This window comes from Zalophus californianus, chromosome 4 (assembly GCF_009762305.2).
Source record: "Zalophus californianus isolate mZalCal1 chromosome 4, mZalCal1.pri.v2, whole genome shotgun sequence".
NCBI classification, from domain to species: domain Eukaryota; kingdom Metazoa; phylum Chordata; class Mammalia; order Carnivora; family Otariidae; genus Zalophus; species Zalophus californianus.
This window is the reverse complement of record NC_045598.1, coordinates 19,338,487-19,364,022: the sequence shown is the minus strand read 5'-3', so window position 1 is coordinate 19,364,022 and position 25,536 is coordinate 19,338,487. Positions and strand designations below refer to the sequence as shown.

General features: G+C 46.5%; 1 protein-coding gene across 3 annotated transcripts in view; it reads left to right on the top strand.

Moving 5' to 3' along the window:
• The first annotated feature begins 530 nt into the window (after positions 1-530).
• Positions 531-25,536, top strand: part of PAFAH2 (platelet activating factor acetylhydrolase 2) — a 48,185-nt gene continuing 23,179 nt past the window's right edge. For all 3 annotated transcript variants that reach the window (XR_003521532.1, XR_003521531.1, XM_027602863.2), the window contains exons 1-10: positions 531-676; positions 6,665-6,805; positions 7,802-7,955; positions 8,524-8,620; positions 13,289-13,357; positions 13,733-13,874; positions 14,850-14,963; positions 18,408-18,499; positions 20,751-20,921; positions 22,695-22,849. Coding sequence is in view for 1 of the 3 variants with exons in the window: in XM_027602863.2 (XP_027458664.1) it covers positions 6,716-6,805; positions 7,802-7,955; positions 8,524-8,620; positions 13,289-13,357; positions 13,733-13,874; positions 14,850-14,963; positions 18,408-18,499; positions 20,751-20,921; positions 22,695-22,849 (1,084 nt within the window). In the remaining 2 variants the exon portion in view is untranslated. The remainder of the gene's footprint in view (positions 677-6,664; positions 6,806-7,801; positions 7,956-8,523; positions 8,621-13,288; positions 13,358-13,732; positions 13,875-14,849; positions 14,964-18,407; positions 18,500-20,750; positions 20,922-22,694; positions 22,850-25,536) is intronic.

Below are 25,536 nucleotides of genomic sequence, written 5' to 3'. Positions count from 1 at the left end.
ATAGGGTCAGTAAAGTGATGACGGATGGAGGGGCTGGGCTGGAGGCCGGGAGGACCAGTGATCGCTCAGGTTCCTCCCTGTTCTCTGTCGGCGAGCTTCTGAAGGACAATGGAAAATCACAAGTGTCAACGGGTATGGTTTGGTAGAAAATGTGCGCTTAACTTGAATGATCAGTTTCATATTCTCACAGAGCGCAGACTGGGGGTAATCAAAAAAGGCTCAGACCTTGCCCCCCAACCCCCGCACCCCCCTGAGAAGAAAAAGAAGCCCAGGCTATTTGTAGGCACGCCCGGGAATTATTTGAGGAATGGTGAGGAGGTGGGTTACTAGCCGGGACTATAAGCAATAACCCTCCGCCCGAGCCTTGTAACCGTGGCGGCGACGTCTCAGACCACCAGGGGGAGGAATCGCGCCGCATCCCGGGCCTTCGGCGGTTTCATCCAACAAAGAAGGGCCGCGTGGAACTCTGGGGATTGTAGTCTTAGGGTCGCAATGCTCCATCTTGCGCAATGCACCTAGTGAGTTGTAGTTCCAGGCGGAGAGGACGGGAACGCTTTTAGGCGCCAATGATGAGTTCTGGAAACTACATCTACCAAAGGGCCACGAGCTCCGCAGTAGTTTCTGGTTTCCGTGGCGTTGACCTTCTGGGTTACTTCTGAGGGGTCAACTTAGCTGGGTAAGTTGGTTTGGAGAAAGCTCTTGTTCTGAACTGAGCTATCAGCCGACATTTTCATCCTCCAGCCTGGTTTGGGGGCTGCTCGTCTCATTCCTAGTAACTCCTCATTAATCCTTCATCCTTTTCTGCTTCCTATTCAGACACCTCCAATATCTACCTGCACCCTTAACGCTCCCACTGTCAGCTCGCGCCTTCACTCCCGGCGCCCCTGGAGTCCCACCCTGAGCTCCGGCGGTAGAACCCAGCCCCCACAGCCCCACCCGCAGCGCACAACGCGACCTCCCCGAAACCTGGGCGTCTTATGCTCCACGCCTCCTGTGTGCTTCTCTCTTCCCCTCACTTTCCGCTGTTTCATGCTAGTGGAAGAAGGGTCGCCATTCCTTCTTTCCACTCCGTGGAAGAGCCCCGGACTCAGCCGACCCGGGGTCTAGTCCACCTCTGAAGCTCACTCGCTGTGTGACCTTGGGCAAATCAAGCAATCTCCCTGGGACTACCGCTCTTCATTTACAAAATGGAGATGGCAGTTGCTCTGTCAGTCTTAAGATGAGGCTGTTTTGTGGAGTCAATAAGCTAATGTGTATGAAAGAGCTTTTTAAAACTGTAAAGCCTCCACAAGCGAGAGAGGTTATTTTTATTATATTATTAATGCTCTCGAACACTCTTATCTCGGGTCCTTTTCTATCTCTGCCCCCTTGTTGCTCAAGCCTGCCCCTTGAGTGCTTGGTGTCTCCATTCTCCAAGAGCAGGATATTGCCTCACTTCCACCAGACTAATGAGCTTTAAGTCTCCAGAGGGCTTTGTCTGAAAGGAAGCCCCCGAGAAGTGCTTCTCTTGGACTCTGTCCTGAAATAGCCAGCGATGAAAAGTGCACACAGCTGGTGAAAGGGTGGTTGGTTTCAGCTCACTGGAAACAGGACTCTGGCAGGAGATGGGACAGCTGCATCGTAGGCACTGTGCATCTCCTGGTCTCTTGTGGGCCTTTTTAGTACACTCTGACTTTCGCTGCGGTGTTTTAGACTCAAAAAGCCTGGGAGGAAAGAATCCATTTTGTCAAAGTGGTTAATACAGAAAAAATGGAAGAGACCTTGGCCCCTTGGCTGGGTATGATGCAATAGCATTATTAATTAATTTCTAACATTTTGTGAGCACTTAAAATGTACCACGCCCTAGACAATATCACTTTTCTTATTTACTTATTTTTCTAATTTTTATATATTTTCTCATTTAAATTTAACTTTTGAAGTGTCTTCATTTAACTTATAAGGAACTTAGGCTCAGAGAGGTCATGCTATAATAACTATTGTAGTTAGAGCAACCATCTCTGGTTATAGTGCCTTCTACATGTCCGGTGTTTTATATACATTATTTCATTTAATCCTCATGGACAACTTCATGAGTGCTATTATTTCTGTCATATGGATAAATTCTCAGAGGCTTAGAATTTAAGGAACTCGCTCAAGATCGCAGCCAATTAAGAATTGGAATTCAGACTGTCACCAAAGCCTTTTCTTTTTACACTATACCATATAGTGTTATTTTTGGGTGAAAAGACAGATTAAAGAATTGAGAGGGTTTAAATCAAAGCCAAGTAAAGGAGCATTTAGTGGGTCCTTACTACATAAGAAAAGCATGAAGGTAGCTGGTTCGGCCTACAAAGAAGTATAAAACACAGCCTTTATATGGTATGTATATCCAAATAAATGAGGCATAAGTGTGTAAAAATTAAATCAGATTCATTGGATAAGTTAATTATTGAGACCAGTTCTATGCGGGGCACTACATTAAGCCTTGTGACTGGCAGGAACATGCTTCTAGGTGGCCATGGGGATTGAACCAAGTGAAATCATAGTCATTATCATTTCATTACGATAAAATGGTGGGCTGGAACATTGTATACGCTCAGTAAATGTTTGTTGCATGGATGCATCTCTGAATAAAAAGTCCTATGTATCATCTGGACCAGCAGTTCTCAGACCTTGCTGGTGAGAAACATGGGAAGCTTTTAAAAACTGACATCTGGGAATGAGGGCCCTAAAATCTGTATTTTTTAAAGTTTCCCAGGTGACTGTGACAATAGACTCAGGAGCCTCTGAACTGGCTTCTACTTGGACCACTTGTAGGCAAGTCACTGATTGAAAACTGCTAGAATAGGTAATTATCCAAGAGCTATCCTAAGGCAGCCCATGATTGTTTAGCAGGTGAGGGATGCGGACAGTGCTTATAGTTGAGAGGAGGGCAGGTGGAAGGACTTGTTAAAGCACAGAGAACCAGAGATTTCACTGGGCCTTGATGGGTGGGGCAGGCTTGCATGGGTGGAGAGGCTTCTAGACAGGTACCACTGTGAATTGTTTGGATGAGGTGAACAAAAGAAGGTAGAGACACCTGGGCTGATTTCCTTGGAAAATTCTATGGCATTTGTTAGAAATGACTCTGGAAAGTCTGGGTGTATGTCTCCAAAATTGAATTTTCCCATCTCCCCATCTTCCTTGGGCATCAGTTAATGTGAGCCCAGGGAATGCACATTCATTTTTGTGTATGCCTTATTCTGGCCAATTAGCTTTAGTTTGTATTTATTTCCAAATTTAAAGATTCTTCCAGAAACTTTCCAGGAGTACTAGAGAGTTCTACTCCCTTCTATTCAGCAGTTTTTTTAACTCCACTCATCTTGATTCCTATCCCAAGCACTGTTCTCTATATGGGGCAAGACCGAAATCTCTTCCCATAAGAAGTTACTATCATCTGGTCATCCAATCCTGAAACCTGACTCCTCTTTGGCTCTTCTGTCTCCCTTGCCTCCCCAAATCCACTCATTTGCCAATTCCCATTGTTTTTACTTTTTCACTCAATCAACAAATATTTCCTGAATACTTCATGAGCGCCAGGTAGTACATGAGGTGCTTTAAATGCATTATTTCATTTTATCTCCCTAGCAACCCTACAAGGATGGATAGTTTCCTATTGTACCCGTGGGGAATCAGGCTCAGTGAGATTAGAGGATCTGCCCAAAGTTAAAGAGCTAGGCAGCAAAGGAGCTAGGCTCAAACTTGGCTCCTTCAGACTTAGTATCACCCATTTCCAGGGTAGATTCCAGCTCCTTAGCCTAGCACTAGAGAGACTGCTACCCTCCAAATCTGTCACACCTTTCTCTTCTCACATGGGCTTTCTTACTCTGTGCCTTAGCTGATGCACTTTCTTCTACTTGAAAGTCAACTTTTGCCATCTTCCTCTGCCCTCCACTGCCAAGCTACAGAAATGTGCTTTCTTCTCAGCACTCCTGCATCTGATCCTCTTATCTGACCCTCTTTTTTGGCAGTTAGAACTTGGAGCTGCTTCATTATCATGTGCGTGATATGTATCATGCGCCCCTGCCCTAGTTCTTCCATGTGTGTGCCCCTCAGCGGCGAGGGGAAAAGGTCAGGGTTTGAGACTAAGCAGCACATATTCAATTTCACTCTGGCTAACCAGGCCGCTGACTGCATCAGGAGCTTAGTTTGTTTCTTTTTCTTTCTTTTCTTTCTTTCTTTCTTTCTTTCTTTCTTTCTTTCTTTCTTTCTTTCTTTCTTTCTTTCTTTCTTTCTTTCTTTCTTCTTTCTTTCTTTTTTAAGATTTTATTTATTTATTTGAGAAAAAGAGCAAGAGAGCACAAGCAGGAGGAGTGGCAGAGGGAGAGGGAGAAGCAGGCTCCCCTCCCCCCTGAGCAGGGAGCCCGATGTGGGACTCGATCCCAGGACCCCGGGATCATGACCCAAGCCGAAGACAGACACTTAAACTGAGCCACCCCGGCACTCCAAGCTTAGTTTCTTTTTAAAAAGAACTGTATTCTACTACTACAAGGTAGTAGAAAGAAAGCCATTTGTTATATTCCAAAGTTAAATAGAATGATGTTCAGATAATTGGTTATTTGGGGTTTGCCACTGGACCAGAAAGTTGGAAGTTGGCAACCAGGAGATCTATGTGTAATAGTAGTTCTGCTGGTGATGTTGTGCAGCTCCCTTAACCTCTGAGGACCTACATGTAGTGGGGAGGGTGAGAGATGATTGTGGCAAGGATTGAGAGAAATGTCTTCTAAGGTCTCTTCTTGCCCAGACACGCTTGGATTGAAACTTTCTGATCCATCCCAGAGTGTCTTAAAGAAAGCAGCATAGTGTAATGACTAAAAATGTGGGACTGGGACTCAGTGTATTGGCTTAGATGCTTTTGGTTCAGGCAATAGAAATCTAAAGTCAGTTGGTTTTCACAAAAAGGATTTATTGACTCATGTAACTAGAAAGTCCAGAAGTGGGCCAGGTTTTTCAGGTATTGTCAGATCTAGAGATTCTTAATGTCTTCACAAATATGACTCCATTTGTCTGATTCTCTCTGCTCTGCCGTCCTCCATGGGTACCTTCATCCTTGAGGTAGCAAAGCGCTGCCACATTTCAAGGGTTTCTATATGCACATCACTCTACCTCAGAACCAGAAAGAACGTTTCCATCTTCAACCATCAAAGTCCTGGGCTTTACTCTGAATGGATCAACTATGTCATGTGCCCATTCTTCATCTAGAGACTGACCAGGGGACACCCAGGGCTGATCGGTTCAGGTCAATTAAGGCCCAAGTCTAGAAGTTGGGGGGGCACAGTCAGCCCCACCCAAGTCACAAGGGTACTGCATAGGAGGGCAAGGTAGAATGGATATAGAGAAGTTTGACCATTATTCTCCACTGTTAGGGCCACGTTGCCCACGATCAAATTCTGGCTCTGTCAGCTGTATGTTCTTGGGGAAATTACCTGACTTTGTCAAGCATCAATTTCCTCATCTCAGCTTTTCAATTAATAATGTATTGCACTTTGTGTAATTCCTGGCACTCCGTAAGTGTCGTGATGACGAGGCTGCTGGGGATGATGAGATTGAAGAGGGATAGAGAGCAATGGCATTGGCCCCAATTTAGGGAGCAGCCAAGTTACCGGAATGTTGGCTAGTTAGGAACACGCACACCTGCCGTGTCGAAGCCTCCTGGTTGATCTAGAAGGCTCCTAGTCGATCTACTGCCACATCAAACTCTTCCCCATCTCTGCCCTTTCTTGCTCTTGTGTCCTGTGTAGAAATGTTTTCCTTCCTCTCCCCTGCCTCTAAATCTTCCTCATACCTCAAGACCTAGCCTAAGTGCCACTTTTATGGTAGTTTAGGTCCGTGTTTGTGTAGACCTATATCTGAGTCTCCCCCATGAGCAGGATCAATGGGGGTTAAGAGCTTAGGTCTGGAAGAGACAGACCTGGTTTTGCTGCCCCGAAGCAGGATAACTTCGGGAAAGTTATTCAACCATTCTGTGCCTTAGTTCCCTCATCTATAAACAGGTTCTTCACAGGACCTTCCTCAGAGAGTTGTGGAGAGAATGAAATGATGTACTGTATGGAAGGAGCTTAGTTCAGTGCTGACACAGAGCGAATAATACATCTTATTATTTTTCTTGGCCTCATGAGGATATGGTCTGGGTTACATTCTCTGCAGAGGTTACTGCCACGCTGGGCATGTGGTAGGTGCTGAACAAACACTACAGTGGGTTTTTTTGTTTTGTTTTTTTAAGATTGATTTATTTGAGAGAGAGCGCGCGCAAGGGGAAGGGAGAGAATCTCAAGCAGACTCCCCGCTGAGTGTGGAGCCCGACATGGGGCTTGATCTCAGGATCCTGAGACCATGACCTGAGCTGAAACCAAGAGTTGGACCCTCACCTGACTGAGCCACCCAGGTGCCCCTTTGGCAGTGGGTTTTGGGGAGCATGGAAGCTCTCTTTCCCCAGCTGTCTCTTCACCCTGCTCCCACTAACAACAAAGCAGCCCTTAAACCTTGGCGAAGTCAGTGTAGCAAAGCAGATGATGTGGAAGACGGAATTAGTCCCTGGCAGGGAGATGGGGTGATAAGGAGCCGCGGACACAGGTGACAGATAACACAGAAGCAACAGGAAGCTAAGAGGAAACCAGCAAGAAGCTCTTCTGTGTTCCACCCTCAGCCATCAAGTTCAGCACTGCCCAGTTCGTTGTTTGTTTCAACTGGTGATCAGATGGGGGTGAACCAGTCCGTGGGCTTCCCGCCTGTCACAGGACCCCACCTTGTAGGCTGCGGGGATGTGATGGAGGGCCAGGGTCTCCAGGTAAGTGCCTCCAGCTCCGTCCCCGCACATCCTTCCTGCTGCTTCTGCGCCCTGACTTTGCAGTAGCCAGTCTGATGGTGATGGTGTGATTCTCAGCGGAGGGGGGAGGGGACGGGACTGAGTTACTGCTGGTCTGGATTTGGTGATAGAGCCCCCAGGTCTGTCTTCCCTGACCACCTTCTTCCTCTTTCCGGTTAGGAACCTCTCAGTAGCCAGAGAGGGGTTGTTTTGCCAGCTAGGAGGAAGGGGGGGCTCGAGCTCCAAGGGCAGCTCTCAAATCCCCTGCCCGGTCTTAAGAGCGGATGCCTGATCTGGAAAGGTTTCTGGTCTCATCCCAATCTGAAGGTGTGAGAGGGGGAGCAGTGGACCATGTGCTGTTGGCCTTTGACTCCCCAGCCTGGGTAGGAAGACCTGCTGCTCCTTTTCCTCTACTACCTTTATCCGTTTTCCCTCCTGCATTGGTTCTGGACTTTCCCTCCACCAGTTCCTAGGTGCTTCTCTGCTGGCCCTTGGACTCCCCCCTTTCCCTTGTGAGAGGCACATACTTCCTGTTAACCCATCACCTACTCCCATGTGAAATGAGTGTGCTGCTGCTTCCTAAGGGCCAGCCTTGAGAACGGGCCTGGGGGACCCCCGGATGCCACCCCATCCGGCCTGCGACCTGATCGCATTCCCAGGGCTCCTACCGGCCTGGGCTCTGGGCCAGATTTAAATCTCTCTGATCCAAGCACTGAAAATATTTTGGTGTCCCCCAGATGTCATTTAAAATACAGTCAGCTATTTGAAATAACATAAGCCTACGTGCATGCTAAAAATAAAATTGCTTCTTTCTGGATTTTCTGAATGCAAAATTCAGGTATATGAATTGAAGCTTAAGTGCCCCATTTTGGTGACCTGCTTTGCTGGCACCCCACGTACCCACCGAGTGTGTGTGTTGGGAAACCTAACTGAGCTTGGGCTTCTTGCTCTGAGCAGTTGCTCTCTTCTTTCCTATAGGGGAGCTTCTTTCGACTCTTCTACCCCTGCCAAGAGGTGGAGGAGACCACGGAGCAGCCCCTGTGGATTCCCCGCTCTGAGTACTGCACTGGCCTGGCCAGTTACCTGCGCTATAATAAGCGCTGGGGGGGGTTGCTGTTCAGCTTGGCTGTAGGTAAGTGCTGGCCTCACCCCCAGATGCTTTCCCAGCTTCTTGGTTATGTTCCGGGAGATCCCTAGGCAGGCACAGTACTGTGTAGCTGGCATCATCCAGCCCTCTTGTAGCGGGGCGTGCATTAGCCAGTGTGGTGTGGAGAGTCGGGAGAGGATTATATACACGAGAGCTTTGGTTACAGCGTTAGGTTGTTCCGGATTCGAATGCAGACTTTATCATTGATTCCTCCTTAGCTCTCCTCTCTCCGGGTAAAGTCGCCTTGACCCATCCACTTTCCCCACAGGCCCCACCATGAGGAACTCTAGCCAACTGCCTTGGCATCTCAGGGGTTTTCCCCATAGTTGTTCAGTACTTGTTTGCATTTATCTTCCCATTTTCTATCACATTTGTACTTTCTAGGGAAGATAGGGGTAAAGGGAAGGTGATTGATTGTCCTGGGCTGCTCAGGGGCAAAAGGTGCTTCTCCAGTGAGGAGGGGCACATGTCCCCACCCATGCCTCTGCCCAGGCTGCCCTTGGGATTACAGCATTGGAGCAGCCAGAGATTCTATAGCCCCTGTCTCTGTTAGGATCTTGTCGCCTGCCTGTTAGCTGGAATGGCCCCTTTAAGACAAAGGACTCTGGATACCCGCTGATCATCTTCTCGCATGGCATGGGGGCCTTCAGGTAAGAGCTTCCTCCCTCAGACCTTGCCTAGTCCTTAACTAGTGACAGCTGCTCTCAGAGGGCAGAGAAACAGACATTTCCATCCCCCAGCTGTCTTCTCTGCCACCTGCTTCATTCTGGAGTGCTGGGTCCACCTCTCCATGAAGGCTTCCCCAAGCCCCTTTCACCTGGTGGGGTCTTTCCGCGCGGTCTTCACATCCTTCGCTTCTCATGTTCCTGCATTGATAAATAAACCTGATTGGTTTTATGTTTGTGTTATATTTAAAAATAAGTAAACATTTATAAATAAAATAAATACTTTTTTTTTTTTAAGATTTTATCTATTTGACAGAGAGAGACACAGCGAGAGAGGGAACACAAGCAGGGGGAGTGGGAGAGGGAGAAGCAGGCTTCCCACTGAGCGGGGAGCCCAATGCAGGGCTCGCTCCCAGGACCCTGGGATCACGACCCGAGCCGAAGGCAGACGCCCAATGACTGAGCCACCCAGGCGCCCCAAAATAAACACTTTTTGCTCTCTTTCCATGTAACAGCACAGAAGTATTAGAAGGAGCTTGAGCTTTATAGCCAGAGTCATTCCTTCAGTGTCCGTGGATGGACAGCTCTTCTGTGGCATGCATGTAGCGGTGAAGCGGGCTCACTCCCAGCACGCCCGCAACTCAGCCTCACCTGGGAGGCTCAGCCACACCGCCTGTGCTCCGTGTGAGCTCGGGACAGCTGTAGAACTCTCTGAGCCTAGATTTCGTCGTCTGTCAGTTGGGGATGCTGCTCCCTCCGCATGGGTTGTGAGGATTTGGTTAGGCTGGCACCTAGTAAGCATGCACACATGCAGTGCTCTGTGTTTCTCTGCATGAGGAATACGAGATGGTGAACTGGAAGACTTTGGGAAACTCTGCCTGATGTTTGTAAGGCAGTATCCATTCAGAATTCTTCCTGGGGATCCTGATTTCTCCACCTTGCTGTGTTATACAGCTTACTTACTAGTCCATATGTTCCTGTTTAAATTTGTGAATATTCTGTCTATATGTTCATTACCAACATGTAAGTCTAGTTTATGTCCTAGAGTGTCACACCTCCCAAAGGTGTCTGCTTTTGCCTCCCCACTCCTCAAACCATTGTCCACACTGGAGCCAGGGAGATCTGTTTTTTGTTCTGTTTTTTAAAGATTTATCCATTTATTTGAGAGAGAGAAAACATGAGCAGGGGGAGGGGGAGAGGGAGAGAGACTCTCCAGCAGACTCCCTGCTGAGTGTGGGGCCTGATGTGGGGCTCGATCCCAGGACCCCGAAATCATGACCTGAGCCCAACCAACTGAGCCACCCAGGGACCCCCAGGGAGATCTGTTTTAAAAGCAAATATGACCTTGTCATTTCAGCACCTAGAACAGTGCCTGGCAGATAGCAGGTGCTCAATAAATACTTATTGAATAAATGAATGAATGTTGCTTCCCTACCTGGTCTTTTTAATAGCCCTTTGAACTTATTTCAGCTCCTTTCATGGTCTTACCTGGATGCAGGTCCCAAAGTCTCCAGCCTTGTTTCTTACTACTTGCCCCATTCCAGCTCTCTAGACAAACTGACCTTCACTTCCATAAAGGCGCTACATTATTTTCTGCTTCAGAGTTTTTATCTCTGCTGTGCTTTGTGGCTATTCCCTTTGCCTGGAATATTTGCTGTTCTGCTCCTCTCTTCCTCCCATGCCCCCCACCCCTTCATCTTTGCCTGGCTAATTCCAGATCACCCTCAAGGTCATAGTTTGGATGTGACTTTCTCAGGGACACCATCCTGATCCCTGTACTATATGATGTTTTCCAGTAATGTGCTTTCATAAGATACCTGTACTTTACAGTACTTAACATGATTGTAATGAATGAATTACATGTGTGATTATTCTTTAAGGTCTGTCTTTCCTGCTAGATTGTCTGTCTTCCGTGCTAGATTGTAAGCTCCATGAGGGCAGAGACCATATCTGTCTTCTATCTCTTCCAGTGAGTGCCTAGGACAATACCTGGAAAGTAGTAGTTTCCCAATGAATATTTTTTAAGCAAACACAAGGGCTATGTTTTGCTAGGTTTTCATTTGTTTAGCAAATATCTGTTGAGCACCTGTTCTGTACCAGCACCATGGCATAAGAAAAAGGTGATTCCTGTGGAGATAAATCAAGGAATTGCATCCAGTAGGGGAGCCCGAACATGGACTCACATAACTGTAGCCTGTGGCAGGAGAGTAAACGCAGAGATGAGGCCAGTAAGCAAGTAGATGGTGTTTAGTGTTGCTTTCTTATTCAGTAAATTTAGTACCTGCCATATTCTGGGGCCGTGCTGGGGTTGTGTGCTCAGTAGTGAATAAGATAGAGTCCCTGCCTTCAGAAGGACTGTAGTCTAGCAGGAAAAAGAAGTAAGAAACATTCTCTCCTAAGCTCACAGGTATTTTATACAGAGAGCAGGTGAGCACATGACTTTGGAGACTGGTCTTTTTGGTCTAAGAATCTGTGTTGAGACTTCGTACCTCAATCGACCTGGGTAAGCCAGTTATAAACACTCTTCCTTCACCAGAATGAAATTCCAAGCCAAAAGGCAGGGAGGGAAAGGGACATGGTTTCCTCTTGTTGCATGTGTGGTTGATTCAGGATTTGAAATCCTTCCAGACCTCTGGGTTCCCACCCCAGGGAGGAGTATGTGCATTTAAGTGTTCCCTGCTTGCATTGTGTTCCTTCGGTTTCCACACAGTCCTGTGAGGTAGGTCATGGGGGTGCGTATTTTACAGATGACCAAACAGGCTCTGAGAGGCAGACTTGCCCAAGGTTACACAGTCTGAACTAGGAAGGCATCAGAGATCTCTCTGGTTCTTATGCCCAGTTCACTGCCTCCCTCAGAGAAATGAGAGAAGGTGAAAGGAAATTTAATGTCTGTCCTTCCTGACCTTCCTGAATAACTTAGGATCTGGGCAAGTTGTATTAACAGAAAAAACCCAAACCATAGTGACCTAAGCTGTATGAAATTTATTTCTTGCTCAGATAAAAGAACACTAGTGGTAGACAGAGACTTCTTTCATCACCTTGCTCTTCCCCTTGTGCCTTCCGTTTCTAAGGCTGTCTAATGACCTCGGGGGGGCTGCTTTAGGTCCTGCCATTACATCCACATTCCAGGCAATGGGAAGGGAGAACTCTCCTGAAAGCTTTTATTCCCCCCGCCCCCGAAAGTTCTATACAACACAGTTGCTTACGTCCCATGACTAGAGCTGTTCTGTCCTTTTAAGCCATATGTGGCTATTAAACATCACAAATATGGCTGGTCGAAGCTGAGATGTGCTGAAGTATAAGGTATGCGCTGGATTTCAGAGACTTCATATGGGAAAAAAAGAACTTAATAAAATATTTCATTAATTTGACATTCTTTTTAAAATTTTTTATTTAATTTTTTTTAAACATGTTATTTTTTTTTTAAAGATTTTATTTATTTATTCATGAAAGACAGAGAGAGGGAGAGAGAGAGAGGCAGAGGGAGAAGCAGGCTCCCAAGGAGGAGGGAGCCCGATGCGGGACTCGATCCCAGGACCCTGGGATCATGACCTGAGCCGAAGGCAGACGCTTAACCATCTGAGCCACCCAGGCGCCCTTTAATAATTTTTTTAAAAGATTTTATCTATTTACCTGGAGAGAGATAGCAAGAGAGAGCACAAGGGGGGCAGGGAGGGAGAAGCAGGTTCCCTGCTCGGGAGCCCGACACGGGTGGGTCTTGATCCTAGGACCTGGGACCACGACCCGAGCCGAAGGCAGACACCCAACTGACTTGAGCCACCCAGGCGCCCCAACATTCTTTTTTTAATGTAATCTCTGTACCCAGTGTCGGTCTCAAACTCATGACCCCAAGATCAAGAGTCAGATGCTCTATGGACTGAGCCGGCCAGGCGCCCCCTAATTCAGACATTTTGATTGTATGTTAAAATGATAATGTTTTGGCTCTATTGAGTTAAATATATTATTAAAATTAATTCCACTTTTTTTTTCTACTTTAAAAAATGTATCTACTAGAAAATTTTAATTACTTATGAGGGCAGCATTATATTTCTATTGCTGGGCTGGAATTTAATCACATAGATAACCCTGGCTACAGGGGAGGCTGGGAAATGTCATAATTGATGCCTGTATCTTCAGCTGAAAATAAGATTCTGCTACTAAGGAGGAGAGAAAAATAAGTATTTAGGCAGTTAACAGTGTCTGCCATATTCCTTTTTTTCTGGGAAGTTGGAGGACAGACAAATTCACATGCTAAGTCACAGGTGCATATTTGCATATTACAGAAATAGCCAGAGTGCTGTCTCCAAGGATCTGGCCAATTAATTTGGGAGATATACAATAATACATAGACAATAAAAATGCAATTGTTAATGTACCAAACTGTTTTGGGGGTAGGTGGAGGAGATGGATGATGAGTCAAGGTTCTTGTGGGGTTGAAAACACCATGGATCGATTTACACATGCTTCTTGGAGCCTTGGTGAGACGAATGGTCTGCTGACCAGAGAAAGCACCTTGAGGAGGAAGGGCTGCTACAGATGAAACTTCCTCCATTCAATCTTTTGAGATGGTCACTAGCAGAGCATGGTTGGAATGGGAGCTGCAGGGGGGCAATTCTTTTGACTACTTCCCTCTGTTCCTTCCTGCATCTCTAGGACGCTGTATTCAGCCTTCTGCATGGAGCTGGCCTCCCATGGCTTCGTGGTTGCTGTCCTGGAACACAGGTGAGGGGGTGATGGCCATAACAAACTCTTGGATGGGTTGCTACCAGTGGGCTAGGATATAGGCTAGTCCCTTATTGATATATTATTTCTAATCTTCACAACAACCATGTAAGGCAGGTATTCTACTCATTTTCAAGGTGAGGAAACCAAAGTTCAAAGGTTCACTTGCTAGAAGTGACACTGCCAAGTTGGGGTTCAAACCCAAGTCAGTCTTCAAAATCCGTGTTTTTTCTACTCTCTTATGTGTGCCCCTGGATCTTTCTCCCTGCTAGCCAAAAGATGATCCAGTGTTTTGGCGGGAATGGAGGATTTAGTAAAGGAGAGAAATAAGCTCAAGGGTATCCTCTAGTTTCTCCGGCGGCATGTGTATTTCAGGGACGGGTCTGCTGCGACCACCTGTTTCTGCAAGCAGGCCCCAGGGGAGAGCCAGCTTACTCATGAGCCACTGGAGGAGGAATGGCTCCCTCACCATCAGATTGAAGAAGGGGAGAAGGAATTCCATGTCCGGAATTGCCAGGTAGGCTTGTGCCAGTAGGGGAGGGAGAGTTAATAAGCCCGTCCTCCTGATACTACAGTCACTAAGAAGACTTTGAACTAGCCTTCTGACCTGAAATCTCACTCGTAGTGGGTCTGAGCTTGTCACAGCAGAGAAATGGGGTAATAATCAACACTCTTAACAATTGCAGGTGACAGAAACTCAATTTAATCTTGGTAGGCAAAATGGAGAATTGACTGGCTTATACAGGCTGAGTGTAAGAGGGACAGGGCCACAGGAGCCAGACTCAAATACCGTCAAGACATTTTTTTCTCTGTCTGTCTCTGCTGGTTGGTCTTATCTGCAAACTGGCTTACCTTACAAGGTTAGATGGACTGAGTTTGCACATGTTTGGCCTCACCACCTGAGAGAATAGGGCTGTTCGGGTGGTCGTCCCCCAGTTGTCACACCTGCCTCAAGCTGCGCTATGAAAAATCCTGGAAGGAGGCTCCTGGGCCCGGGAGAAGTATCCAAATGGGAAATTTTCATCAGAAATAGGTCGATAGATTTGAGGGGGTCACAGTCCTCAAAAGTCAGGGGTAATGGGTGAAGTGGGGGCAGGTAAGTGCTAGGCAGACAGAAACAATAGATGTATGCTATAAATAGGCAAGTAGAGTCCAGTACTGGGTTGATTAAAAAAAAACACTCTTCTTTCTTTTGTGTTCAAGGTGCTTTCATATATGTTGTCTTATTGGGTCCTCCTGCCCCCCCCCCCCAATGGGGAGGTGGGTAGAGTCTGAACAGCAGTGCTGACCCCAGTGGACTGTTGTTAGGTGGCGCTTATGTGAGCTGCTAGGAGGTTGCCGAGCCTTTCTCAGGATGTGGAGCTCCCAGTACTTGCTGAGATCCAGGTGGCTACACTCTCCCTACCTCTTCCCTTGGCCCTGTTGGAGAGTGAGGTTCTTGCTGGACAGTTGTGCCGTCTTCCAGACCCCACCATGACTGTCTCTGTTGCAGGTACATCAGAGGGTAAACGAGTGTACACGGGTGTTGAGGATCCTGCAAGAGGTCACTGCTGGGCAGATCGTCCTTAACATCTTTCCTGATGGGTTGGATCTGATGACCTTGAAGGTATGGCAATAATTGGTATGACCTGGAGCGCATGTATTCATCAGGACTTTTGGGGTTACAAATAACAGAAACCTAACTCATTCGCTTAAACCAAAAGAGAATTTATTGGCTCAAATAAGTGAGGAAGTCCAAGGGCAGACTGGCTTTAGGCCAGCGTAGCGAGATCCAGGGTCTCAGACATTGTCATCAAAGCTCTGGCACTCTCTCTTCCTTCTCCTGGCTTGGTTCCACTCTGTGTGTGTGGGCTTCATTCTCACCGTTCTCTCTCCATTAGGCAGGAAAGATGGTTGCTGGCAGCCCAAGCCTATATTTCAACACAGCTCCAAATTTAAAAGGAAAAGAGATTCTCTTGGCTTCCACTATTCTGGGAAGGCTGTGGCCCTGCCTGGGTTACATGTCCCTTCTGGACCAGTCACTGTACCAGAGGGACAGGGTATTCTGATTGGCCTGCCTACGTTATACACCCACTTCTGGGTCAGGGGAACCTAAGCGCCAGGATTGGCATCCCTACGGGGCCACATGGATAAGGGAAAAATGGTTCATTCCCCAAAGGAAGGTCTGTTGAGCAACAAACAACCCGTGTCTACAGCAGGCTAATTCCTTCCTTTGAGGGAATCCCAAAAATCCTCCCAGGAGGATAGAAACTGTCCCAGCTATAGAATTTGGTACCTATGCAGATAACATTCCCAACGCCCCCATCCCCCGATCGTTCCCACCTAATTGCAAAAGTAGCTCAGGCTCTATTTAGAGAACCAAGAAATCACACAAAAGCATGAAGAAAAAAAGTGTTTTTTTACATGTTGACGTTCATCTTTCCAGTTACTCTAAAATGCGTAACACATGTGTATACGTTTTTAAAAACAATAATGTTATCATTTAATACAAGCTGTTTTGTGGCCTTTTTGTTTTCACTTAGCATAAGTCTGAATGTCTTCTTATGCCAGTTAATATTTTTCTATGGCGTGATTTTTTTTTTTTTTAAGATTTTATTTATTTGAGAGAGAGAATGAGAGAGGGAGAGAGAACACATGAAGGGGGGGAGGGTCAGAGGGAGAAGCAGACTCCCTGCTGAGCAGGGAGACTATGGCATGATTTTTAATAGCCATGTGTATTCCATTGCATGAATGAGAATGGTGTGTGTGTTTATATGTATATAAATACATATATATAAATATGTATAAAATAACAATTACTGCTGTATGAGTACTTACTATGATAAGAGCCCCTCACACAAACTTATGCAGCAAGCATTATTAGCTCTTTACACAGAAAGAAACCAAGGATCCAAGAGGCTACACATAGCCAAGTAAGTGGTAGAGTCAGACTTCACACTGGGGCCTTTTGATCCCAAAGCCTGTGCTTTGTGCCCCAAATCCTTGTTAGAAAATGCCTTTTAAAGGCTCTGGTCAAGTCAAGGCCATCCGGGGCACAGTATCCGCCTGGGCAGCCAGCTGGAAAGGCAGACATATGAAGCACTTTTCCAACGATGTGATGTGTGCCGCCAGCCCCCAGCAGACAGGCAGGGTCCCAGGCACTGAAGTGCAGGGCTGCGTGCCTGTGAGCCAAGACAGGCGTTGGGCAGGCTAGAGTTGAGTTGGATTATTATGATTTGGAGAAATACAGAATAAAAACAGCTAAGAACATTTTCACCTTGCAGATAAGCTCTGAAAATTGATTACTCACTCTTGTTGGCAAAGCTATGGGGAAGCTGCTGTGTTGCCCATGAGAGTACAGATTGCCCCACGCTGGTCAGTTTGGCAATAGCTATCAACAGTACAAATGTGCATATTCTTTGACCCAGCAATGTCCAGTTCTGGGAATTTATTCTATAATCTGCACATGCAACGTGATACATGTACAAGGTTATTCATTCCACCATTGTTTGTAATAGCAAAAGATTGGTAGTATCCTAAGTGTTCTCTAGTAAGGGAAATGGTTTAATAGATTACGGGAAAATGAATGTATTAGTTTTGGTAACGCTAATTGCTGTAACTCTTAAGTCCCAGATCTCAGTAGCTTAACACAATAGAAATTTACTTCTCTCCCATGCAAATTTGCAAGTGGGTGCTCCTCTTGCAAAGGGTGATTCAGGGATCCAGGCTCCTTTCAGCTTATAGCTCTACCCTCTTCCACTTGTGAACCCCAGCTCCACTGTGTGCAGTAAGCCAAGAGTGGGGAAGGGCATGGAGGTTTGAACGAAACACTCTTTATGGGCCAGGCCTGGAAGTAGAGAGATCGTTTTCACGCTCCTTCTGTTGGCTAGAACTCAGTCCCAAGGCCACATCCCACTGCTGGGAAACAGAGTCTAGCTGTATGTCCAGGAAGAAGAGAGACAGATTTGGTGATCAGCCAGTCGCCTATGCCATGGGGAAACCAGATGTAGCTTTAAAAAAATAAGGAAGATCTTTATGTAACTAATACTATTATGCACAAAGGTAAGTTTTGTGTAAAAAGTGGGGACATACAGATTCACATTTACCTATGTGTGCATAAGTAAGCTCTCCAAAGACACTGAAGAAACTGGCCCCTTTTGGGGGTAGGTGTTGGGCAGCTGTGTAGAAAGGGAATGTGGTATGTGGGTGACTTCGCTATATGCTCCTGATTTTTGGCGTATATAAATATATTAACCTATCAAAAAAAAGCTGAAGCGGCTATCAACCAGTTGTTAGTCTGAAGGTACTAAGCAAAGGGAGAGGATTTAGGTATAGAGCCTCAGGGTGGAAATTGGGGGAAGCAGAGGAGAGCAGGGGTTCAGGGCAGAGGCTGGGCTGCAAAGACTAGAGATTTCCCAAGCCCCTCGGAAGGCGACTGCAGTGGCTTTTTATATAACCGTGCCCTGCAGCCTTCTGGGGACAACTCGAAATAGATCCTTGCAGAGCATGGAAGAGCAAGCAGACTTCCTCTGCTGGATCAAAGTCAGGACAGATATCCAGAGGCAGATGAAGCTGGGTTTGTTTCTGCACAAGCAGGCCTTGCTTCAGAGGGAAGTGGAGGCAGCAGGAGCTTTCCATTTTGTCCTCAACTTGGCACCTTGTCACCCTTTGGACCAGTTGTAAGGCAGGGATCTAGGGGTTGGAGACAGTTCTTGTTCCTAACGTGCCCTTACACAGATGCATCTGTGTGGAGTCACATCACTTATGCCCAGTCGTTTACTCATGTATTTTTGGATGTCTCCCCTGGTCCAGGTATTACAGGTGGTATGATTATGAAAACAAAGATGAAAAACGTAGTTTTCAGAATTCCTGACTACAGAAAGTTGTTCGGCTTGGGAATTGCCTGACTGGCCGCTCTCTGGTGAGCAAGAGGTTCTTACCGTGCAGACGGGAGCTCACCCCCCTGTATGGTGCTTCTGCCTCATTGTCTCACTCTTTGTCTCTTGCCTCTGAAGAATTCCTGAAAAAGCAGCCCCGTATTTCTGATTTGGTTCAGTTCTCTGCTTTTCAGGGCAGCATCAACATGAGCCGCGTAGCTGTGATGGGACATTCATTTGGCGGGGCCACGGCGGTCTTGGCTTTGGCCAAGGAGACCCAGTTTCGGTGAGTGTGTCCCATCGATGTTCTGTGAGCTCCGTGCACGATTCATTCATTCAGCAAGTATTTGTCATGCAAGTGTTACACGCTAGGCACAATTGTTTGGGGGCTGGGGACTCAGTGGTGAACAAGAAAACGAGGTCTCTGATTTCATGGAATTATGTTATTGTGGGAAGAGACAGATGAATAAACAAGCTAACAGCCAAATCCTCAGCACTCAGGTGTAGTGAAGAAAATAAACCAAGCTGGTATGCCGGAGTAATTGGAGGCTTCTTTCAGAAAGTGACATGAGCCAAGACTTACAAAGAAGCCAACCATATGAAGGTCTAGGGGAAGCATCATTCTAGGCAGAGGGAACAGCTTAATGCAAAGGCCTTGAGGCAGAAAGAAGCTTGCTGTGTCAGTGTCAGTGTGGGAAAGGCACAGTGAGTAGGGGAAGTGGGTCAAGATACGATCAGAAAGATAAATGGGCTAGATCACAGGGCCTTTGGCCAGAGTAAGAGAGTTCGATTTTATTCCAAGTATGATGGGAAACTATTAAGGGTTTTAAGCAGAGAAAAATCTTTTTTTTTTTTTTTTTTTTTTAGTTTTTATTCATTTAACTAATTACTACACCCAACGTGGGGCTCGAACTCACAACCCCAAGATCAAGAGTTGCATACTCTTCTGACTGAGCTGGCCAGACTCTGAGAAAAATCTTAAAAAGATCCCTCAAAGGGGGCGCCTGGGTGGCTCAGTCATTAAGCATCTGCCTCTGGCTCGTCTCCCAGGGTCCTGGGATCGAGCCCCACATCAGTCTCCCTGCTCAGCGGGAAGCCTGCTTCTCCCTCTCCCACTCCCCCTGCTTGTGTTTCCTCTCTCGCTTTGTCTCTCTCTGTCAAATAACAAATAAATAAATAAAATCTTAAAAAAAAAAAAAAGGATCCCTCAAGGGGGCACTTGGGTGACTCAGTGGATTAAGTGTCCAACTTGATCTCAGCCCAAGTCTTGATCTCAGGGTTCTGAGTTCAAGCCCTGTGTTGGGCTCCACGCTAGGCATGGAGCCTACTTAAAAAAAAAAAACCTTAAAATAAAAAAAATAAAAGATCCCTCTGGCTACTGTATGAAGAGTGGATCGTAGCAGGACAGGACTGAAAACCAGGAGGCTAGTTAGAGGAAGGCTGTTTCAGAGTCAAGGTCAGAGGTGATGGATCGGCATTAGGATGGAGGTGGCAGGCTGGAGAGAAACAAATTTGAGTCAGGCTATGTTTTAGAATTTGAGTGGGAGATGATTGTCCTTTATTGAGGTTGAGAAGACTCGAGGAACTCTGAGTAGGGGAGAGGAGCTAATCTTGGGGCCTTAGTTTTGCCCCAGGTGACAGATTACTGCTCGACACTCAGGCCATGTCTTTGAGCTGTGGCACCAAGGAGGCTTTTCCTGACCCCCTGTGCCATGCACACTGTGGGCTCACATAAGCTCCTTGTGCAGTCAGGGCACTAAGCTCTATTTTGTTACCTTGTCTGTTCTGTCTCCCCTTCTAGACTGGGAGCTCCTTAAGAGCAAAAACTATGCCATTTATCTCTGTATCCACAGCATAGGGCTAAACACATAGTAAGTACTCAATGAATGTTGAATGAAGTGCCTTCTGAGTAACCCAGGTCAGCTGCCTGAGGGTAGACCCAGGAAAATGATCCTTGCTGCCAGAGAGTTTATTTATTTATTTATTTATTTATTTTTTAAAGATTTTATTTATTTATTCATGAGAGACAGAGAGAGAGAGAGAGAGAGAGAGAGAGAGAGAGGCAGAGGGAGAAGCAGGCTCCCAAGGAGCAGGGAGCCCAATGCGGGACTCGATCCCAGGACCCTGGGATCATGACCTGAGCCGAAGGCAGATGCTTAACCATCTGAGCCACCCAGGCACCCTGCCAGAGAGTTTAAAATCTAGAAGGATCTGAGGTGCCTGGCTGGCTCATTCAGTAGAGCATCCACCTCTTGATCTCAGGGTCATGAATTTGAGCGCCACGTTGGGCATGGAGCCTACTTTAAAATAAATAAATATAAACAAACAAACAAATAAAATCTAGAAGGATCTTTGGTGACAGGTGAAAGTGATCTCTATCCAAGATCCTAACTTAAGGATTTGGGCCCTGATACCCCCTTCCTGGCTTTCTGAGCTTTTGTCCCAGTGAAGGGAAGAACCCTGCCCCTCCCCCACCGGCCTAACTATTCTTGCCTGGGTTTCCGCATGGCAGTTCCAAATGTCTGGTCCTGTCACAGGTGTGCTGTGGCTCTGGATGCTTGGATGTTTCCTCTGGAACATGACTTTTACCCCAAAGCCCGAGGCCCTGTGTTCTTTATCAATGCTGAGAAATTCCAGACAATGGAGAGTGTCAACTTGATGAAGAAGATATGTGCTCAGCACGAACAGTCCAGGATCATAACTGTCCTGTGAGTAAGCCCCAGGGTCATGATCATGATCCCCAGTGTTCTCTCCATTTGCTACTCGGTCGTGGCTCTCTTATTAATTTCTTCTAAATTATCCGTAAGTTCTACCCATTAATACGATACTTCAGTACTTCCTGAAGTGCAAAGTCTTAATTCCTTTAGGGTTTCCTATCTGTCCCCCTCCACTTAGCTCCACTTATAGGAATTCCTTTACTAGTTTGTATGACTTGCTGACAGGATTTACCTGCTGCCTTCTGGAAAAAAGGTATTGTAGGATTGTGAGTTGGAGAGGGAGAGTATGGGTCTGGCTGGACTCCAGAGATCTCTAACCTCATTTGGGAATTTTAGTGAGTCTTTTGAAGAGTGTAAATACAATAGACCCTTGACAGTCACAAGATAGACTTTTGGAGACCTTGAATACCGCAATTCATATATCTTCCATAAACCATATGTATTCTGCCCAAGAGAAACCATATTCTCTTCACTTCAGTTGCTAGCACTATCAGATGGTTTTCTCTCAGGAACCACTTATCACAGAAAGAAAATTTTGAGTGACCTTCAGATCCGAACGTGGCACAGAGTTCGGGTGCAGGGCTGAAGGCCCACTGACACATCTTCGACTTGCTTCTGCCCTGCACTCAGAGCCTAGCAGAGCCTGACTGCACATGCCTCGAGGATCCCAGGTCCTATTTCTGCAAAACAAGTAACTACATGTCACAGGCTTCTGGAATCACTCGGTAGTTGAAATGCTGAATCCAAAGTGCTGGAATACTGCGAGTTCCCTTGGTAAACAGTACTTCTTCCCTTGCTCCTCTTGGGTAGGCTGTCTTCCTTAGGGCCAGCCCTCCCCTTTCCTTTTGGTCTTATGGCAGCAGGGGACTGACTGCTTGACAGTTTCCCCACGCCAGTCAGTTTGAGGATAATGGTGACCTCCAGAGGGAAGGGAGGTGAGAGCAGTTGGGAAGGGGAACCCAAAGGCAATTTACCGGCTGTGTAAATTCTTAAACCGACTGCTGGATACTCAGGTATCCATTATATTATTCTTTACACTTTTTCATGTGCCCTAAACAACACATTTTTTTAAAAAGTCGGGTATTCTGCATGATGTCAACCAAAATTGAGCGTTTCGATTTCCTTCCCTCGTTGAAATGACTAATAAATATTTAGCTGTGAGTCATAGCCCAAAATGAACCTAGTGAGTATTTCACTTTTGAATTAAGTGTATTTGATAGCTAGGAACTTAAATTTTAATCTGGAAACCCTCTTTTATAGGCGTTTGCCCTCACTTTTCTGATTACTTCAATAAATGCAGGTGATTCCTTTTCCTGTTCACTTTGTGGCACGATTCTGATGAAGAAGGAGCTGATATGTTTTGTGACTGTTCAGAAGTCACCAGGGAAAAGCCACGGTGCAATAGTTTATAATCACAGCAGAATGGCAGGGATGGCAGGCCTCGCCTCCTTGCCCTGTGCCTGCCCACTCCATCTAACTCACCCTTCCCCGGCACTGTCAGACGTTGTGGCCTAGGAGTTAGGGCAGCTTTGAAGCCAGGCACACCTGCGTTCAAGTCCTAACTCTGTCCCTTCCTGGCTGTGTGACCTTGGGCAGATCATTTCCTCTGATTCCGTTGAAAGGAAAGTGCTTCCCTTCCGAGATTGTGATGAAAACTCAGAGATAACGCACGTAAAGCCCCTTGCACGTGGTAGGTGCTTAGCAAATATTTTTGTGCCCTCATCTCCAGACCTGTACCAGTTACTTGTTTCTCTTTTCCTCTAGTGGTTCTGTTCATCGGAGTCAAACTGACTTTGCTTTTGTGGCTGGTAACTGGATTGGTAAATTCTTCTCCACTCAAACCCGTGGGAGCTTGGACCCATATGAAGGTCAGGAGATTATGGTGAGGGCCATGTTGGCCTTCCTGCAGAAGCACCTAGGTAAGGAGAGAACTGGGGTTTGTGGGCAGCTGTGGGGGTCCCTTAGATTTCCCTACCCAGTAGCCCATCCTGACATGTCCCAGGTCAGGAAGATTTATGGCAAAAGGAAAACCTGAGTGAAGGAGAGAGTTGCACAGAGTTATAGAAAGAAAACTTAGCTGTTAAGTTTGGAGACCCTGACTCTGTTTCTTACTATCCGGATGACCTTGGCCTAGTCATTTAACTTCTGAGCCTTGGTTTCCTCACTGTAAATGGAACTTTCACCTCTCTCTTTCCTCCAAGACCTGTGTCCTAACTCATTCTCACTCACCTCATCTGTACTGCAGAGGAGGTTATGAAGATAAATGGGCTAAGTTTGTAGAAGTGCTTTAAACAAAACAAAGCATGGAAGGCTTAAGACCAGTGTCATACCATCACAGACCAGCTAAATGGCAAGGCCTGTAGAGGTCTTTGGCCTAGCCTTCCACCCAGAGGAGATCTTCTCTTCCTTTTTCCCACCACACAGTCAAGCAGCACGGGGAGTGTGCTGCTATGAGGGTCAGCCCTCTCCGCCTCTCGTTTTATGACGGATAGTCTAGTTAGGCTTGTTTTGGTTACAAGGACTAGAGATTCCATCATCTACCTTGAGAAAAAAAGGAGAGTTTGTTTATGAAAGTACACCCAGCCACCTGGGAAGTGAAAAGTTATGGGAACCAAGGTAACTTACAGGACTGACCTCTCTCTCTCTGGTCTCTCTCATGGGCTCAGTCTCTCTGTCTCTTCCTCTCATGACAGCTGTTTCTCTTGCCTCTGGTCTGTATTTTCCTCCTTTTCTACTCTAGTTTTTCTCTTAGCATCTACTTGTTCATAGTTACTGGTTCCTCATAGCTTCAGTTGGCTCAAACCACTCATGGCTTGGTCTCCCTGCCTTGTGGCATCCTTTCCTCTGTGGCTCCCAGTGCTCACTGCCATATTTTCTGGGATTTCTTCGACCAGATTCAAGAGAGACAACTTGATTCTCCCAGCTCATCTTTACTTAGCAGCACATTGTAGGCCACTGCCCCACCCAGGCTCGGAGCTATCTTGACCAGATGTCCCTTTCTGAACCAGCCAGAATGGAGGCGGCTACCATTGTGTGCACCAGACTGATCCCTCAGTAGTGTTGTACACAGTACAGTTTCCTTCAGAAGGGAGCCAGGCCAGCCCGAGTTTCCAAGGTCACCTCACTCTAGCCTAAGAGCAAGATCTGATCCTTTCTGACTCTCTCTACTTGCCCTGGTCACCCCACAAGGGCTACCCAGAGAAGCCTCAGACCCCTTGCACATGGCAGCTCTTTAGATACTCGAAGTCCCCAATGGTGTCTTCTCTGCATTTTCTGTTCGGTAAGCTAGATGTCTGTGGTACCTGCACCTGTTCCCCATGCGGCTCCCCATGTTGCCATTTATTATCCCCTTTGGATGCACTTGTTTGTCTGGGTGCCTTTTAATGTGTGGTGCCCTGACTTGAACGTGACATGCTGGATGTGGTACATACAGCAGGACGGTCACCTCTGTGCTCTGGACACTAGATGTCTAGTTACATGGCCTGAGTGCGTTAACAGTTCCAACAATTGCCTAACAAATTTGGTGTGGAATTCAGTTTGCCTTTTTTTTTTTTAAAGATTTTATTTATTTATTTATTTGACAGACACAGAGAGAGAGAGCACAGATAGGCAGAGCGCAGGCAGAGGGAGAGGGAGAAGCAGGCTCCCTGCTGAGCAGGGAGCCCAATGCAGGGCTTGATCCCAGGACCCTGGGATCGTGACCTGAGCCAAAGGCAGATGCTTAACTGATTGAGCCACCTAGGCACCCCTCAGTTTGCTTTTATTTATTTATTTATTATTTAATTTTTTTTTTTTAAGATTTTATTTTTATTTGACAGACAGCGAGAGAGGGAACACAAGCAGGGGGGGTGGGAGAGGGAGAAGCAGGCTTCCCACGGAGCAGGGAGCCCGATGCGGGGCTGATCTCAGGACCCTGGGACCATGACCTGAGCCGAAGGCAGACGGTTAACGACTGAGCCACCCAGGCGCCCTCCTCAGTTTGCTTTTAAAACACAATTTGTTCTGTTATGAATGTATTGACTTTTTTTAACCTAAATTTGCATATCTACATGCCTGTTCATTTCATCTTGCTCCTGTGAGCCATTATGCCAGCCTGGGTGTAGAGACTGCAGGGTTAATAGAGACTTTAGGGCATCACCCTATCACCTTGTAGGAGAGGAATGGATCCATGACTCTAGACTTCAGTGGGGACTGACTACATGTCCTCGGCCCACTTTCCCTGGTAACTGTTAGCATCATGTCATTAGATAAAGAGCCAAAGATGACAGGGCAGCCCCCCATGGCATGATTGGGCTGCAGTTAGGAGCAATGTGTGTTGAGCTAAAATGCTCATTACTGGAGACCAGCAGAAGAGGGGGATGGGAAGGAGGAGAGTCTTAGACTGTAGGGAGGTTATCGAGAACTTGCTTTATGCCAGGCCTTCCCCTAAGTACTTTAGATTCACCATTATATGTAATCCTGAAGACCACCCTCTCCAGTAGGTACTTTTATTATTAACTCCATTTTATAGATGAAGATATGAAGCTTAGGAAATTTAAGTAATTTGTCCAAGGTTATCTGGTTACTAAGTGGCAAGGCCAGAATGCAGCCTAAATCGTCTGATTCC